The 17,702-nt window shown below is 37.3% G+C and overlaps 1 protein-coding gene across 1 annotated transcript in view; it reads left to right on the forward strand.

Annotated features, from left to right (window-relative positions):
- KIF13A (kinesin family member 13A) overlaps window positions 1–17,702 on the forward strand; it is a 175,088-nt gene that overhangs the window by 55,749 nt on the left and 101,637 nt on the right. Inside the window, 1 exon segment of the mRNA XM_039866482.1 lies at window positions 16,756–16,768. Coding sequence (XP_039722416.1) covers window positions 16,756–16,768 — 13 coding nt within the window.

A 17,702-nucleotide genomic window follows, 5' to 3' on the forward strand; every position in this document is an offset into this window, starting at 1 on the left:
CTCCCTCCCTCCCTCTAGAAACCCATATGCTTTAACTAGAACCAGGCTAGTCTCTAGAGCACAAGAAGACACTGAGTTTTTCTTCTTGCTGCACTTGGCTTTCCAGGGGCATTCTCCGCCACCACCTTCCCGTTTCTCATCAGTTATTGTGCTGTTGCATCGTACTTCCTACCGAGGTGAGTCAATTAAGGGGTACTCCCAATGTTTAGTTGTAAAATATCCCTGTGGAAATGACCAGAGCTTTAATAAAACTCCAGCTGGTTGTATTTATTTTCAGATTTGGAAAATTTTCTGGAAAGATCGTTCTAAGTGGTTACTGGTGTTGTTGTTATGGTCCTGTGACAATTTTGAAAATAGGTCTCTGAATATGAGTATGTTTTTCCTTCTTTGTAAAGTAGAGAGTATGTATTTTTCTGTATTAGCTGTTTATTGATACTTGAGATTTGTTTAGCTTTCCTTAAAATGTGTTCCCTTGAACTCTGATGTTAATGGTTGTCATATAGGGAAAAATGATTCTGCAGTAAAATTAAGTTAAATCTTTTTATTTTTTATTTTTATTTTTAATTTTTTGCTGCAAGACTTCTCAGAGCCCTTGATATCCTCTCATGCTTCGTGGACATTTAAAACGTTTGGTTATAGAACCCACTCCCCCCTTTAGTGTATCTTACAGTAATAATCTTTCTCTGAATACTCTAGGAAAGACACCATTAATGTATTTTCTATTGTTTATGTTGGTTCCATCTACCTAGATCTCAGGATTGCAGTGGAATTTTCTTGTACCTTAAGAAATGTCTATTTATCTTGACAGAGTATGTGAACCTTTAAGGGCAAACTTATTTTTAGTTCATTTCAATTTAGAATTGAAGCCAAACAGAGGGGTGTGTGTGTGTGTGTGTGTGTGTGTGTGTGTGTGTGTGTAAGTAGGGTGAAGAAGTAGTTTTGTAAATTGATGGGAAGAATAAGATGTCAACTTTTAAAAGATATTCATTGCCCTTGGAATTGTATTTCACAAAAGTAGGAGAGTAACACAAAGGGCCTAGACCAAAACTATCTTTTTGTGAATGTCCACAAGCAGAGAAAGATTGTGTGCATAAAACACTAATGAAAATGATTGTTCTTCCCAATGATTATAGAACAAAAAGTATTCTTTCCTCCTTTCTTCCTTCTGCTCCTCTCCTTTTCCCCCCTCCCCCGCTTTTTTTGATAAGTGGGGAGGGATGAAGATGAAGATGCCAGAGACACTGACATATCTGTTTATATCTTTTTTTTTAAGACATGTTTTGTGATAGGTGTGCACCCTGCTAATTTGGGTGTATTAGATCGATTTTATTTTGTACCTTGTTGGAGTATGTTTTCTTCTGTTGTTCTCTGTTCTCTTGGCCTTAAACATGTAAAAGAGACTGAGACTGAAATGATAACTACATCTAATTACACTTTTTTAACCAAAATACTAAAACAAAAACCATAGAAACTCAATTCTGAGCAATTGAAAATTGGCTAGAATCTTTATCTAAAATAATTCCTATTTCAACAAAAAATTTTTTCAGCTCTACCTGAGGCTCATGTTTCCTTACCCATACATATTTTAATATGTTAATTTCCCAGATAACTGATATTCCTTCAAACACCAGTCTTTAACCATTATGCCTTTCCTCCCTGCTCTGTCTTAAGCTCTGAGAGGCCAGAGGCTGCTGGACAGGATCATGAGCATTCTTTGTTTTCTGTGTGGTGAAAGGAGGAGTTTGTGTTGTTCTCAGCTTCCTGTCTCTTGTCACAGTTGTTGGGCTGTCAGGAGACCCTGTCCTGCTGTTGCCTCCCTTCACAGGCTTGCCTCTTGGCTGTTCTATCTGCTATGTGCTGGAAAACTAGATAACAAAGCAGATCAAATTGGAGTGAGTTAAGCACCCACAAAATGAATGCATTAGGAATGGAGACATGGCTGACCCCTTGGGGCTGTTGAACATCTATTTCTGGTGCCCATAGCCTTTCTTCTGGATACAGAAGGGTTGAGATCCCTGGGAAAAGGAGTAATCACTATTTTCGTACCGTGTGAAACCTCGATGAGCCTTTTGGAAATTTATGCTCTACTAGTTTGCTTTCCAAAACTGAATATGAACCCGCATTGGTTTGGACATCAGTATAACTTTTGAAACTCTCTAACAGCCTTTATCTCAGAAGCAGTAAGTATACTTTACTTGCAACAAGACTGGCCATGCATTAATAACTGTTGAAGATGTGTTCGTTGTGTTATGTTGTTATATGATGGGACATGGTGATATATTATGCTATTCTTTCTACATTGTATGTGTTTGAAAGTGTCCCTAATAAAGCATTTGTAAAAATACACTGTACATATACTTGATTGATCTTCAGACAAACCCCAAAGAGTGGAGTTACTCAGGGAAACATAACCCTGTCTCAGATGTTACTAGTAATCTGGTGATGTGAGCCAAGGACCTCATCTATTTATTTATTTATTTAATAGATATTTATTTATTTGTTTTATGCCTGACAGTGTTCTAGGCACTGGGAACACAACAGGGAACAAGATAGAAAAGGCTCCTATTTCCATGGCTCTTATAACTATTAGATCCAGGAGAGAAGATCTGTAAATAAGTAGGTAAATAAATAAATGAAATAGTTTAAAATGGTGAACAGTGCTGTGAGGAAAATAGAGCAGAGTAATATGAGATAGAATGAGTAGGCAGGAGTGGTTCAGGGAGTTGAGCAACACTAATAACAGGGAGCGCTGAAGAGTGGAAGTCATAGGGAGAGCATCCTGGGCAGGGGGAGCTTTTTGTGCAGACACTGTGGGATAGGAATGCTTTCTTCTCTGAGTGATGCTGTCACTCAGAAGGCAGCCCCAGGGTACATGTAGACTGGCCAGTTCACCTGACTCACATGTCTACTGAGGCCTGGAACTGGGAATTAGCTTCCCTATTCAATACCTGATACATTAAAAGCTATTGAGTAATTCAATAAACAAGCCAGTAAACACATCCTTTCAAATTAGTGGTTAACCAAAACGAAACAAAACACTTTTCTGTAGTAGTAAAATAAATGTACCTACGTATTTATATACAAATAGGCTCCCCTTCAAGTATGATTGTCATAAATGGCCTTGTAGGACATCTAACATTCTTTTGGTATGTAGTTCTGAGATTACTTTCTGTGCATATGTGTGTTTCTACAGTAAACGTTTATTCATTCTCTCCTGCATATCAAGCTCTATGCAAACCAGCAGGAAAAAACCAGGATGAGTGTGACTCAGCCTCAGCCTGGGGGACACTCAGAGTGGGGAAAAGACAGGTATCTGTGACCAGGCCAGATGCTTATACGTGCCAGGCATGGGATAGATGGTAATGAGCAAAGCAGACCTGGCATAACCCTGGTGTAGCTTATCTTAAAGTAGACATGATAGACAATAAGCCACAATGCTGACATAGTGTGATAGGTGTGCCATGTGGAAAACTGATAGTAAATAACAGGGGAGTTCGGGATGGAGAGGTCAGGGAAGGCTTCTCCAGGGATGTGACATTTATGGAAAGTGTGAGAAAGAACTAGTGTTGGGAGGACATTCCTCAGAGACGGTATCACCAAGCCCTGTAGCAGCTCCATGAGGCGATGGGTACAGTGTCCAGCTGAGGGACATTTTGTTTTTCTCTTTGTGGTTGACCTGGCTCATTCCAATATTGGATTAGTAATGGTGGCTTTATTAATAACTTGTTCCAATTGAGATTATGAGTTTAGTCTGTTGAACAGCTTTTTCACCTTTTCTTGATGCCTTTTGAAGGAGAGAACTAAATTTGCTAAGGCAGTGCTATGGTTGCTCTTTTATTGATAGTTCTCATGATGGGGTTGTGTCCTAGTAAACTAAACACACCCTAAGTTGAAAAATCGGAAGTCGAAATACATTTAGTATACCTAACCTTACCAAGTACTGTGGGTTAGCCTAGCCTGCCTTAAACATGCTCAGAACACCTACATTATGTACAGTTAGGCAGTTATCTTGAGTGTCATCTCAAGAGTTGTTGCCCTCCTCCCCTCATCAGAAGCAGGAGACACAAATGGGCATGTTATAGACGTGATGAGATGTGAAAACACAAAACACAATATCTGAAAACCACTGGCAACACAGTACACTGTAAAGTACCAGTTATTTACTCTCAGGATCTCATGGCAGACTGGGAGCTGTGCTCACTGCTGCTGCCCAGCATCATGAGAGAGTATTTTACCATATATCACTAGCCTGGGAAAAGATCACAATTCAAAATTCAAAGTATGGTTTCTACTGAATGTGTTTCACTTTCACACCATTATAAAGTCAAACAAACAACCAAACAACAACCCATAAGCTGAACCATTGTAAGTTGGGAACTATTTATCAGAAGGAGAATCTGCTAACCTTAATGCCTCTTCTTCATACCTTGGACATTTCTTCACCTGTCAATTTACTTGGACTTTCCTATTGTTTTGAATCTCTAAATACCTTCCACAAATAATGAATTTCCTATACAATTTTGTGAAGAACACTTAATTCTCAAGAATTCCATCATGGTGATGTTCGTTGGGTCCATTTTCTGAGTTTGCCTAGTGGGGAAAAGATTTGTTTGTTCATTCTCTTAACACTGTAAATAGTACATGCAAAGAAAATGCTATTAAGTGGCATGGAGGTAATAAAAATGATTTGGATGTGGCAGCTGTCCTCAAGGAGTTTGTAGCATGAATGCAACCTTATCTTAGCGATCATGAACCTTCATGAACCTTCATAAACCTTCAGGTACCTTCAAGTCTCAGACTTAGCAGTAGTCAGTTCTGCACTGGGATGGTGACAGGCATTGTAGGGAAGTTACATGTGTGGTATGGTTAGATATGTTTTTTTTATTGTTTTTTTTTGTTTGTTTTTGCTTAGGTAAAAAAAACTTTAAATCAAAACTTTTTAACCAGCCATTTTAGGTTCATAGCAAAATTGAGAGGAAGGTAGAGATTACCATATATACTCCCTGCCTCTACACATGCATGGTTTTTCCCATTATCAACATCCTGAACTAGAGTGGTATTTTCATTTCAATTGATGAGCCTATAGTGAATCATCATCATCACTCGAAGTCCATAGTTTACATTAGGTAGGATTTACTCTTGCTGTTGTACGTTCTGTGGATTTGGACAAATATATATATAATGACACATATCTATCATTATATCATACGATGTATTTTCACTGCCCTAAAAATTCTCTATGCTCAGTCTATTCGACACCCTCAACGCCCTCCAGCAACTGTTGGCAACCACCGATGTTTTTACTTTCTCCATAGTTTTGCCTTTTCTAGGATCTCATATAATTGGAATTATACAGTATGTAGCCTTTTCACAGTGAGTTCTTTCATTTAGTAAGTATGCATTGAAGTTTCCTTCATGTCTTTTTATGGCTTGATAGCTCATTTTTTTTCAGTGCTGCGGCTGGATATAATTTAAAATCGACCCATGGATACTGCCAATGCTTTTAGATATATCTGGGCTCTGGAATCAAACCGTTCAAGGTTTGTTGTCCATGTTGCAGGTTTTTCATCTCATGCTTCCTAATATAGAGGCTAACATAGCCATGAATGGTCACCACTGGTGTGGCTCTTGTCATAAACACATTATTGGCAGGGTCTCATATGTAGCTCCCATGTTTATTGGGGATGAGGATGAAAAATGCCATCCTGCCTAGTTAGTGTGCCTCCTAAAATCTCTTTCGCATCACAAATGGAATTGATTGGAATTGTAATGTTCCTGCCTTCGTGATTTGATTCAATGTGACTTTGAAGTTAAATGGTTCTGCACACATATCTTACAGCATATGTGAGCTGCTGAGTCAGGAGTATCTTGGTCCCACAGCTCTCAAGATGGAGGGTCTAGTGGGCTCTCAAAGTCCTCAAGCATCTGGCATCAGCAACAGTACCTGTTTCTATGGCAAATGGAAAAAAGGAGATTATAGGTAAAATAAATGGCTGAAAGTGGAATATTTTGAATCACCCGTGTTACCCTAATACCTTTAATGCTTTACATATATTAATTCATTTAACTGTCACAACAACTCTTTTGCTTATGAGGAAATACAGGTACTGAGAGCTTAAATACCACATCTAAGTTCATGTCACTAGAAAGAATGGGACCCTGGCAGTCTGGCTTCTGCTTCCTGCTTCCATGCTGGACTGGCCATCATAAATGGCCTTTGTCTGCCTCTCCTAGATGATTCAGCTAATACCCCTGCATTTATGAAGCTATTGCATCGTGTTTGCTTCTGACTCCCTAATGCAGGAAATTTAAATGTTTATGTGATCATAAGCATGCCGTCATAAGTATATGCTATCAAGGTACAAACTATAACATAAATGAAAAACTAATCTTGGAAATAAGAATAAAACCAGATAGTTAAATGTATGGTACTTCCAAACCGCATATTAATTGGGGTCAAGTCTAGCAGGAACAGATAGACTAAGAATTAGCTCAAGAGTGGCATCACAAAGGTTCTTAATTCTTGATTTAAAATCAAGAATTGGTGCTTTGTGCTGCATTTTTCAAAAGCCTCACCGCATGATATTTTTAAAGACACAGCATGAAAATTGCACAAGAGCCCTGCTTTCTGTGCTCAGTTTTGTTTTGGTTAACCTACTGTGAGATCTTGCCAGCTTCACCAGACTGGGTATTGCAGTCATGGTGATTAGGAGCAGGAGCTTCATGAAGAGGCTTGGAGAACCCTCCACAGAGACACTTCCCCGAGGGCTTCCCAGGGCCTGTGGCCCGCAACTGTAGTTGGCTGTTTCACTGGCTAGTCTGGAGGAACATTTCATGTGTTACTTTCCTTGACAATATTAGGGAAAGAAGCAGGAAAGCTGTTATTGATGGATAGTGATTACATAAAATAATGTCATATAACTTGTAAAAATTTCCATTCGCTTTGTGTACTCATTTTAATTTTGGAAAGATGTATAGACCATATGAACATTATAATGTTGGATTGATAGTTACTGTAGATATACTCTTATATTCATCTCAAGTTTTGCATTTTATTGTAATTTTTTTTTTTTTTTTAATTAACCAGTTGATTTTTATTAACCAGGTAGAAATGAAAATTTCCTCNGAGACTCTTATCTACTCAAGAACCAGAAACAGTTTATGGACTCCCCACCAATCCTCAGACTACACTGTGAGGAGCATGGGACTAGGCGATTTTCCAGATTTCGTCCAGGTAGTAACCACTATAAAGGAGAAAAAACTCTGTGTTTCTCTACTCTCAGTACTTCTGGCCATCAGATGTGCAGGAATTTTCTCACACAGACCAGTTCTCTAGTTCTCTGCAGTACCAACTGGATGTCCTATAATTCAGTTCCATTCTGACACTGTCTACCTGGAATTAGCATCGGATCTCACAGGTTAAGGGCTCAGTCCCATAGGATTCCTTCCCACCCCCACTTCAGATGCCAGTGACAAGTCCCAGGTTCTTACCTGGGCGTCTGACCAATGTCTGTGAGTGGAAGATTACCAGTATGGCCTCCTGGGGTTTGGTAATTTGCTACCATAGCTCACAGAACTCAGGAAAACAGTTTACTTAGTATATTATTAATTTATTATAAAAACATGCAACTCAGGAACAGCCAGATGGAAGAGATGCATATGGCAGGGCATTGGAAAGGGGCTCAAAATTTCTGTGTTCTTTCTGGGCGCTTAACCCTCCCAGCACCTCCACATGTTCAGCAACCCGGAAGCTCTTTGGACCCATCTATTAGGATTTTTATGAAAGTTTCATTATGTAGGCTTGATTGATTAAATCATTGACCACTGGTGATTGGTCCAACCTCCAGCCCCTCTCTCCTTCTCTAAGGTTGGAGTATTAGATTTTTAGGCTCAACCTGAATGACATTCAATATTTAATATTTTTAGCCAACAAAATATTAGAAGCATATTTACAGTTGCTAGTGTCATAATGGAGATGAACCTGATATTAGGAGAGATTGATAACTCATAGATTGGTTGATTAGGTCCTTTAACAAGAGTTCATTGACTATAAGCCATTCAGTATACAACACGAGTGCTGCAGTCAGTTCCAGATAGAAGGGTCACCACTGCGTGGGCTCCTGCTTAGTCAGTGGAGATGGCATGATTCATCATTAAACTCATTAAACTTGAGTCTGGCTAGGTGGCACACAGATCGTACACAACTGTACAGAAAGAAAATGATGATTAAAACATTGAAATTTTGTATTACATTTACAAACTCTTGCAACTCAGACATTTTGGGGATCATCAGAGCTTTAAAATAAAATTAATTTATAAAACTTCAATTAATTAGGAAACCTCTAGTGGGAATTGTAAGACTTTGCTCTTTATTTAAGAAGTTTATTGAGTCTGTTGTAAAGCTGATACAGAAAATATTTTGGACAGAGACTAACAGAATGGCCTTTTTTTTTTTTTTAAATTACCTTGTCTCACCATTCATTCCAGTGGACTTCAGTAGTGAAACTGTCAAACTATTAATGTCCATCCTGGCCTGTTGGGCATATCTTACATTGGTAATGTGATTCTGCTCTTTGGTACTCATTTGAAAATTCAAGGTGTCACTTTGGGAAAAGGAACCAATAGTTGTTGACTCTCTTGCGTTCTGTTTCTGATGGCGACTCTGACCTTTTATTGTCGACATTTCAAATCCTTAAACAGTGCTTCTAGGTTCTTCAGCTAGTGATATGGTGAATAACCACTACTTACTTCTTGACTGAGAAAATAAATGTCAAAATTTTAAATATTAGGCCATTTTTTAATAAAGACTATCTTTATAATTTAAATCTATTTCTCTGGCCACTTTGTCAGCTGTCACGGGAATTTTATTGTACCCATATAGCACTAAATGGGACCAGATGTCAAGTATGATCAGCCTGATGAAGTATGCCTGAAGTGTTTGCAGTTGTGCACCTGCTCTTGGCTCTTTGCTAAAAAAATTAATATTGTAATTTATAAAAGGTGTCCAACTATACATGTTTATCTACTTATTTCCAATTTTTTTCTTTCTCTATTCTTTCCCTTTATTGTACCTGTTTTCTTAAAAACCACTTTTTCTTTAAGGGAAGAACCCATATCTTAGAAGTACTCTCATAGTCAAAAATCACTGTGCCTCTGACAACATAGTAAGCATTTTTTTCTCCCTCAAGATTTTATCATACATCCCTTTAAGGTATATCGCCAAGGTAAATAGAATGGGGTCTCCTCCCAGGCCCGAGCTAGCAGCCCTGCTGCTGACACGTTGTCCTTACTGCCACTGACCCTCCCAGGCATTCTTATCTTCCCAACAAAGGACACTTTGGCATGAACATTACGTATTCACTTTTATGCTGGAATATGTTTTTTTTCTCTAAAACCGATTTCTGAACATTGAAAACATTTTGAGCATCTTTAACTTTTTTTAAAGAGAATAATGACATCCATATAATGGATACCATATATCCACTAGTGCGCTCCCACAATTATCTACATCTGTTTTCATTGTTTAATAGCATATTTTAAACATGATGTTTCCCTTCATTTCTTAATGAAAATAAGTCTTCTGTATTGCGCAAAAAATGTGCTCTCATTCATTAGCTCCAATTAACTTTTCCTAGATGGAATTTAGTTGAGCTATTTTGACGTTCTGCGTGTATCATCCAGGAGAGCTATTTGTTGTAATGACAACAATAGCATCTGACATTTATTAAGCAATAATTATGTGCTAATGGTATGTAGTGTTACCCTTGCCACTGCATGTAATTCTTCAACTGTCCTAAAAGCATACTTTTCTATCCCCTTTTTATACACAGAGAAACTGAAGCTCAGTAGGGTTAAACTTGCCCAAGGTCAGCATAGCTAGATGATGGCAGAACTAGAGAGTTGTTTCATTCTAAATCATGAATTTTTAAACCACTATCTGATACTACTTATTATAGAAATTCTAGCCAAATTTACTTATGCCAGAAGTATGTAGTCCAAATATACCCCAAAAATCAAACCACAGTTTTTCCACAAGTATAAAATTAGTTCAGTTTTTCTTTTGAGTTTTACCGAAAATGAGAGCGAGTAAGTGGAAAAGTAAATTTTTAAAAGAACCAGTTTTCTTTAAAGGAATTTGGGGATTATTAGTATTTTTTAAAATTATAGATGCATTTGGAATTAAAAATTTAAACTCAACAACCTATTAAACATTAAAATATTTGAAGCCGTTTTCAAGTCTGTGATGGAAGTACTGCATGAAGTCATTCACACCGTGCAGTTGTTCCATCCTTGTAGGTGCAGTGGGGAGGCTGAGTAGGGGCTCATCAGTCAGCAAGTCTTACAGATCAGATTCTGCCTTTAAATCATCTTTCTGTTTTCTCCTTTCCATCCTACTTTTCTCTTGCCTTTGCTGTAGTGGCAACTTTCATACCGTGAGGGCTGTGGTGGGTATCAAGTAGAGGGTCATCAGGACAGCTCTAACCGATGGTGTGGCCTCAATCACACCCTCCTAATTATTCTCATTGTACAAGCCATCCATGGCAAGTGCTTCTGGAAAAAGTCAAAGTCAGCGTGGTACTCGGTGCTATCTGCACTTTAGTTGCTGTCTTTCCTGTACTGTCCAACTTTGTCTCAGGTGTTGCCTGCCTAGGATTTGCTCCTCACACATCTTCATGCACATTTTTATGGCTTTATTCATAGCCCTCTCTGTTGGTGATCACTTCCTTCTTCCCCATCTGATCCATATCATCAATCATCCACGTAGATTGTTGTCCAGTATCCTAACCTAGGCTCAAAGAGCTTTTACTAAATTCTTGTAGACTGAAGAGGGCAACATACTGTAGCTTTTAAGAGTGGGAGATGCTACAGCCAGAGACTGCCCAGATTTGAATCGTCATGCTGCTGCCAATTAACTATGTGACTTTAAGCAAGTCATGCAGTCTCTGTACCTTCTATCTCAGTATTTTTCATCTGAAAAATGATAATAAATGGAACCTTATAGGGTTATCAAATATGTTAGATGTATGAAGTCAGGTAGAACTAACAAACATACCTGGAACATAGTTAGAAGTCCATAAGTGTTAATTAAAGTAATGATCATCCATTCCATTTCACAGACAGACATAACTGCTGTGACCAACTTAGAATTACTGCCTTGAAACATATTGCCTCTGAAATATTATCTCACTCATTGACTAATCAGCATCTTTGCTCTTTGACTTTATCCAGACCATGAGTTTCTTATGTTGCTGTTTATTTCCGGTCTGTCATCTTCCTCCTGACTTTATGTACTTCTCTTCCCAGCCCATGTTTTATCAGGTCTTCCTATTGATCGTAGTAGCCCCTTGCTAGGCACAGAGATTGTGTTCTTGAAAAGCACCACAGTTAGCAAAATCCATAGGTGGCAAGATCAAAGTCTTATAGGAAATAGGGGGATTAGGAGAAAAGCAAGTTTAAAATGATATTGAGCATATATCTTAAACTTAGTAGATTCTAGAACACATACTCTTCCAAAGCAAGCTAGATATATTGGTGTTAAAAGTCTGCTCTTATTGGTAACACTTCCCTTGAATGAACTGTTCTTCACTTGGTCAGAAAATTTTGCTATATTTCCTATAAGCATTACAATCTACTGACTCTCTTTTTAAAGTTTTTAAACCAGCTTTTTTCAAGGAATTTAATTTTTTTGGCATTTACATTCTTGTGATAGGGTTTAAAGGCTCTTCAAAATGGGTATATAATCCCTTCTACTTTTTTTTTCATTCATAAAAGTACTTGCTATATGTTCTAAATATATGGATATGTTAACTTGTTGGTAAACAAGTATATAAACTCATCTTCAAACTACAGTTAATAAGTGCTGGGCGAAATGAACTTTAATACCCACCTATCTGACAAAACCCCAAACCTATATAATCCTGTGTCCCATTGTCTGTTTCTATGAATTTGGCTACAGAACAGTCCTAATGCTCTTTGGTCTTAAATGGGCTGTCTACACCGATGCTTCTGGCACAAACAGTTCCCTCTCCTGGGATGCCACTTCTTTGCCTTTTCAGCTTGGTGACTCTATTCAGCCTTCTAGATTCTGCTTAGGGGTTTTCTCCTCCGAGAGACTTACTCTCTTTCCTGATCTTGCCCTCTTTTGGGGCCATATCTGCCCATATCACATTGTATTGTAATATGTGTGTATAAAGTCAGTTTATTGTTGTCTGAAAGACAACATGTCTAATTTATATTTGTAACTCAACAAAGTAGCACACAGTGGCTGTTAAACATTTGTTGATGGAATATAGCACTTTGTTTCTATCTGTGCTATGACACTTATCACCATCCACTTAATATTCATGTACTTGTTTCTCTCTAGGGTGTGAAGCTTCTCGAGGTCAGAAATCATGCCTCATTCCTCTAAATATTTCTCAAAGCACCTGTAATGTTCAGTGTGGAAATCAGTACCCAACAAGTACTTGCTGGTTAACAGAGTTCTTGGACAGTTTAGGTGACCCATGGTTTAATTCTTTAAGGGGAAGTGATCATCAGGGGTGTCATAAAGATCATGTCCTTAGAATAATCTTTGGGAGTCAAATGCTACTTAGCTGTATACCTTTCAGATATAGGTTGTGGCAATTTCCAATAATCAGTCAATAAAATAGTTAATACATGGAAGCGGAATTTGTGTTTCAGAAGAAGACACTGATCATTCATGTCGCTTGAAGCATTATCTGGTGTTAGGGCTTGTGCACATCACAGTTTTTGACCATCTAGATTCTCAGTAGGCTGTAAATAATGGACAAAAGACTCCAGAAGTCTTTCAGTGTGAGATGTGGGGAAAGAACTCCAGCTCTCTATGGTTGTTGTAGTATGTGGTTTATTCTGCTTTATTTCACTCTCTTGTTAAACTTTCCAAGTCTATACTACCTGCTAAATTAAGTATCCGACTCCTCATTTCAAGACCTGGCCCAAAATAGGTTCAGTTCATCTTTATAGTATTATTTCCTAGAGCTTTTATACATCTGTCTGTCTGTCTGTCTGTCTGTCTGTCTATCTATCTATCTATCTATCTATCTATCTATCTATCTATCTATCTTCTCTAATCTCATGAAACTAAACTTCCGTTTCTGAACATAATCGCTCTCAGAAGCTTTTGAGGGTTTGACCATTGTTAGCATCCCAGTGAACTCTATGTGTAATGCTGGTCTAGAGAAATAATTACTTTTGAATAACATCAGAAATAGTCTACAATTTCTTACAATCTCTGAAGGCTTCACTGTTATTAAATGCAATCAGTTTCGCCCCAAAATTGTGAGATCGTGGGATTGTGGTGGTGATCGAAGTAAATCCTTACATCTGGATTATGTTTAACTCACTAATGTAAACCATTACTTCTCAGTTCTTGTAGTGTTTTTAGTCCTATATGAGTATATGGGATTGGTCATGAAATCCCATAGATCCTAGAGATCATGAAATTAGCATGGGCCATGGCATCTGTTTTTGAGGGGTTTAAATTTTAAGGATACCTAAGAGTCGAATACTATACAGACAGAATTAGTGAAGGCCATAAGACTTTATGTGTGCCAGTAAGTGCTAAGCCGTTTTGTTGACCATAGAAATACTGTAGAATCAGAGGGCCGAAGACCAAGGTGGTCTCAACAATTTGCGAGGAATTGAGAGAATTGAGCCTTGATCTGGGTCTTAATAGAAAAATTTAATCAGGCAGAGCAGGGAGACAAAAGTGGGATAAAAACATGGCAATTACATGAATTGGTGGTGAATACACATGGTGTGGGTGCATTCCATTGACTTCCTTGTCCTGGAGAAAAGGGAAGTAGCTTTGGTATTTTGGAAAATAGAGCTACTATTGGTGTAGAACTGTACCTCCTATTTTTTACCCCCAAATCCTGGGACCTAGAAACATTACTTTGCTGGCTTCTAAAATGTCAGATTGTGTTCAGTTTATTTCTTTGCAATACACACACATGCACACACAAATACACACACACACACACACAACTCTGATAACTTGCAGAGATTCATGTTATTAAAAACAGTACATTTTTGAGGATGAATGAGAGGGTGGAGAGTGGTCAGGAGTATACAAGCCTTAAGCCAAGAGTCCGTGGAATGCTCTGAGTCATCAGTCAAGCCCATATCTGTGGGTCAGTTTGGTCTGCGTGAAGGGATATTCTTTGTAGTTCACTGGATGTTTGCTTAGGCAGGGTTAGTACTACTTTCTGTAATCGAGCCTTACAGATATCTCAGCAGTTGGTTAGACTTGACTGAGAGTTAGACAGAACTCTTTGTTGATAAAACTTTGTTGATGTAATTGACAAAAGGCCATAATTAAAAGTATACATTTAATATTGATTATGTTTCTGATCGATGTTTTTATTTTTCATCCCATTTCATATTTGTGAACATTTTTATCTTTATATTGTAATATCACATTAGTTTTTTTTCAAGGGAGAATATCAGTATGACTCATATTGGAAAAATTTTTCTTCACAGCTACCAATGAACTGTAGCTTTTGGGGACTGGGACAGTAAACTGTGGCCCTAAATTAGGATGACCTAGTTGCTTATTACCTGATTCACACCTCAAGAAAGGTTTAGCCATTAATGAAGTACTGTTGTGATACCCTAAATGGCCTTCTTTGCTTTCTGTAGGAAGGATCCTTGTTCTAAAATAAATGATAAGCAAATTTGATTAGTAGCAGATAAAGTTAGTGGCTTCCCTTTTGCCCCTGCTGCTCAATGTCCATTTATTCTCAACAGTCTTTAGTCAGAAACACAAAAGATGGTAGCAGAATTATATTGACATTCTCATATTATGTGCTGTCTTTCTAAGTGAAAGGGATACACTTTTCAAGTATTTAATGCTGAAATAGGATAGGTTTTCTAAGAGAATAAAGAAAACTATTGGAATATTAATAAAGAACTTTAGTATTGAACATCTAAGGAGGTAAATGTACTACTGGCTACAAACCAGCACTTGTTTTTGATGTTGATGATGACAATTGTCCAGTTGAGGCATAAAGGAAGCACACGAGATCCTTGGTATTCCTTTTAGCATGTTCTGCCCCCATTAGGTTACTTGGTTCATCGTAGACTAAATGTGAAATGAAATGTATATTGTATTAGCTTGGCCTATGCTATTTCATGATTGCCTTAGTGTAAATCCAAGTGATTTTTCTTTCCTTTTTTAAATAAAGCAGTAAATTTAAATGGCTTTTTAAAAATAAAGAAGCAAAGTAAGAGAAGGCTTAGTCAAATATTGTTCTACCTTCTCAGAACAGATGCCTTCCAGATCAGTGTTCCCTTTAAGGAAAATATTTTGGCACAAACTTCAAGTTTTAGCGCAGAGCAGAGATCTATGGCTTTCTTAGAATTAAAAATACTCATGCATTTTTTTTATTATTATAGTAGCTATAAATGTTTATCTTGTTCTAAAGGGTAGACACACAGAATGTTGAGACTTGTTTGGAAGCAGCCAGAGATACCAGTTTCTCTAGATAGAGTTTCTCTGTAAATCCTGTAGACAAAAAAAATCACATTCTTGTTTTGCACAACTGTTGAGATAATGACATAAGGCCTCATTTTCTTTCAGCTAATTCATAGAATTTCAAGAATATGAATTTGCATTTTCATCATGAGAGGAATGTTATGATTTTCTTTACCTAGATTTAAAAGTTTTGAGTTATCTACTTGACTATGGAATCCATGGACAGTCTTTCCTTACCACTGAGCCCTGGGTTTTGTTTGGGGCCCTCAGAGCTCTGTTGGACTCAATGATGGAGAAAAAGCACCATGCTGCTTGTTCTTGCACCTTTTGATTTCCATGCCCTCTGCCCTGGAAAATCCATTTTCTTAATCTCATGATTCTTTTCTTTTTGAAGAAGAATTAAAGCCACAAGGAAAACTCCCCCATATCTATTTAACAATAATTTTATAGTTTATGAATTGATGATATTGGAGGTTCATTAAGAATAACCACATCAGGAAGGCCAGGAGCTGTCATAGGATCACACACCATAAAAAATCATATTTTAGCACCTTAATTTTGTAAAGGAAAACATATACAAAGCAAATTATCCTGATAATTTATTACTTTCAAAATGATTTCCTTTTCAGAATTTTCTTCTGGTGTAATTTTAGTCATTTTTGAGATATTAACATATAAAAGTGAATGTGTGGTTGATGATGGGGGAAAGATGTAACTTGCTTTTAAATTTCTATTCAGGGTTGAAATATGTGAAAATTGTCAGCTAGAACCATGATTTTTTAAATGGGTAAAAATTCCATATAAATTATAGTATTTATCAAAAGAAATACATATTTAATATATATTTATTTGTATAATGAATCTACATATTTAAATAACAATTTAATAAAAATTTAAGTATACAAATTGATTTAAAAGTAATTGATCACAATGTGATTACAGCAATTCTTTATGCTCTTTTGTTGGAAATTTTTAGAATTATTAAAAATATCTCTGAATGACTGGGTCTATTCTGTTAAAGCAGGAAAGAAATTCATTGTACCTATACTATATTTTTGAGTAAATATAAGAGTTTATCACTTCAAGCAGTGAAGTGAATTTGGCTTCTGATCTTTGTGAAGTAGAATATCTTTCAGGTCACTGTTATTGTGATGCTAAATTTCTCTTATGTTTTTTCTCTTTCATTGTTTCCTTCTGATGTGCTGTGTTGACAACCCTCTCTACTTCTGCTGCTGAAACTTTTTGTTTCCATCATTAAGGAAACCTCCCAAGGTAAGCACTGATATGAAATTTGGCATGTATACTGGCTAAGTGTGTAAAAATACAGGATTTTGTTCATCACAGTAACACATGTGGAACACCTTTCTCCTTGAGAAGAAATATTGGCATTCTAGTGTAAAACCTAACCTGTGGACAATTAATGTTGATAATGATATTAAACTAGAATGCTCCTCTACATTTAGAAAGCACCTTTATAAATTTCATTCTTGGTATTAATGCTTTGGTCCTGTTGGGTTACTCTTTCTATTTTGTTGATTATGAAAGGCTCAAAGAAATGAAATAGCATGTCCTTATTAACAGATTGAGTGGGTGGAGGAGCTAGGACTGTATGATGTCAACACCTAGAAAATGGGAGGACAAAAATGGTAATATCATAGAATGATAGTGTGGTAGCTATGACTATAAACTGGACTAACTATCTTTTCTTTGTCCTCCAAAGAATAGTTGATATCATCAGAAAAATTCTCCAAACTTTTACATAGTATTCCAACCATCCACCAACTCTGTGTGCTCCACTAAGGTTTCTAGCTAATCACAAAGTCCACTAATTGGAGTTACTCCCCTTGCTCTGGCCAGCCTTTGATGGCATGTTTGCTAGTGAAAAGCCCAAAAATTCGTTAGTAGGTGGGGAAAAAGAATATGGGAAGCAGAGGATCTGAATGTCCAACTCCTGAATAAGTGAAGACTGATTTTGTTACCAGTGGGCATTTTATTAGATATCAAAGGGACACTTTGTGCTTAAAGGAAGGAGAAATTCGACCAGCTTTGGACCAGTCATGCTGGTTCTAACTTTGGTTTCTGAGATGCAGTCAGGACAGGGTACACGTACAAACATTGTGTGGTCAGAATCTAAGACATGTTGGGTGAGGGTAAGGAATCCAGAATAGATTAGGTTTACTCATCCCTGGGTTTATGAGAAAACACT

Source organism: Pteropus medius, unplaced genomic scaffold, assembly GCF_902729225.1.
Source record: "Pteropus medius unplaced genomic scaffold, Ma_sr-lr_union100, whole genome shotgun sequence".
NCBI classification, from domain to species: Eukaryota; Metazoa; Chordata; class Mammalia; order Chiroptera; family Pteropodidae; genus Pteropus; species Pteropus medius.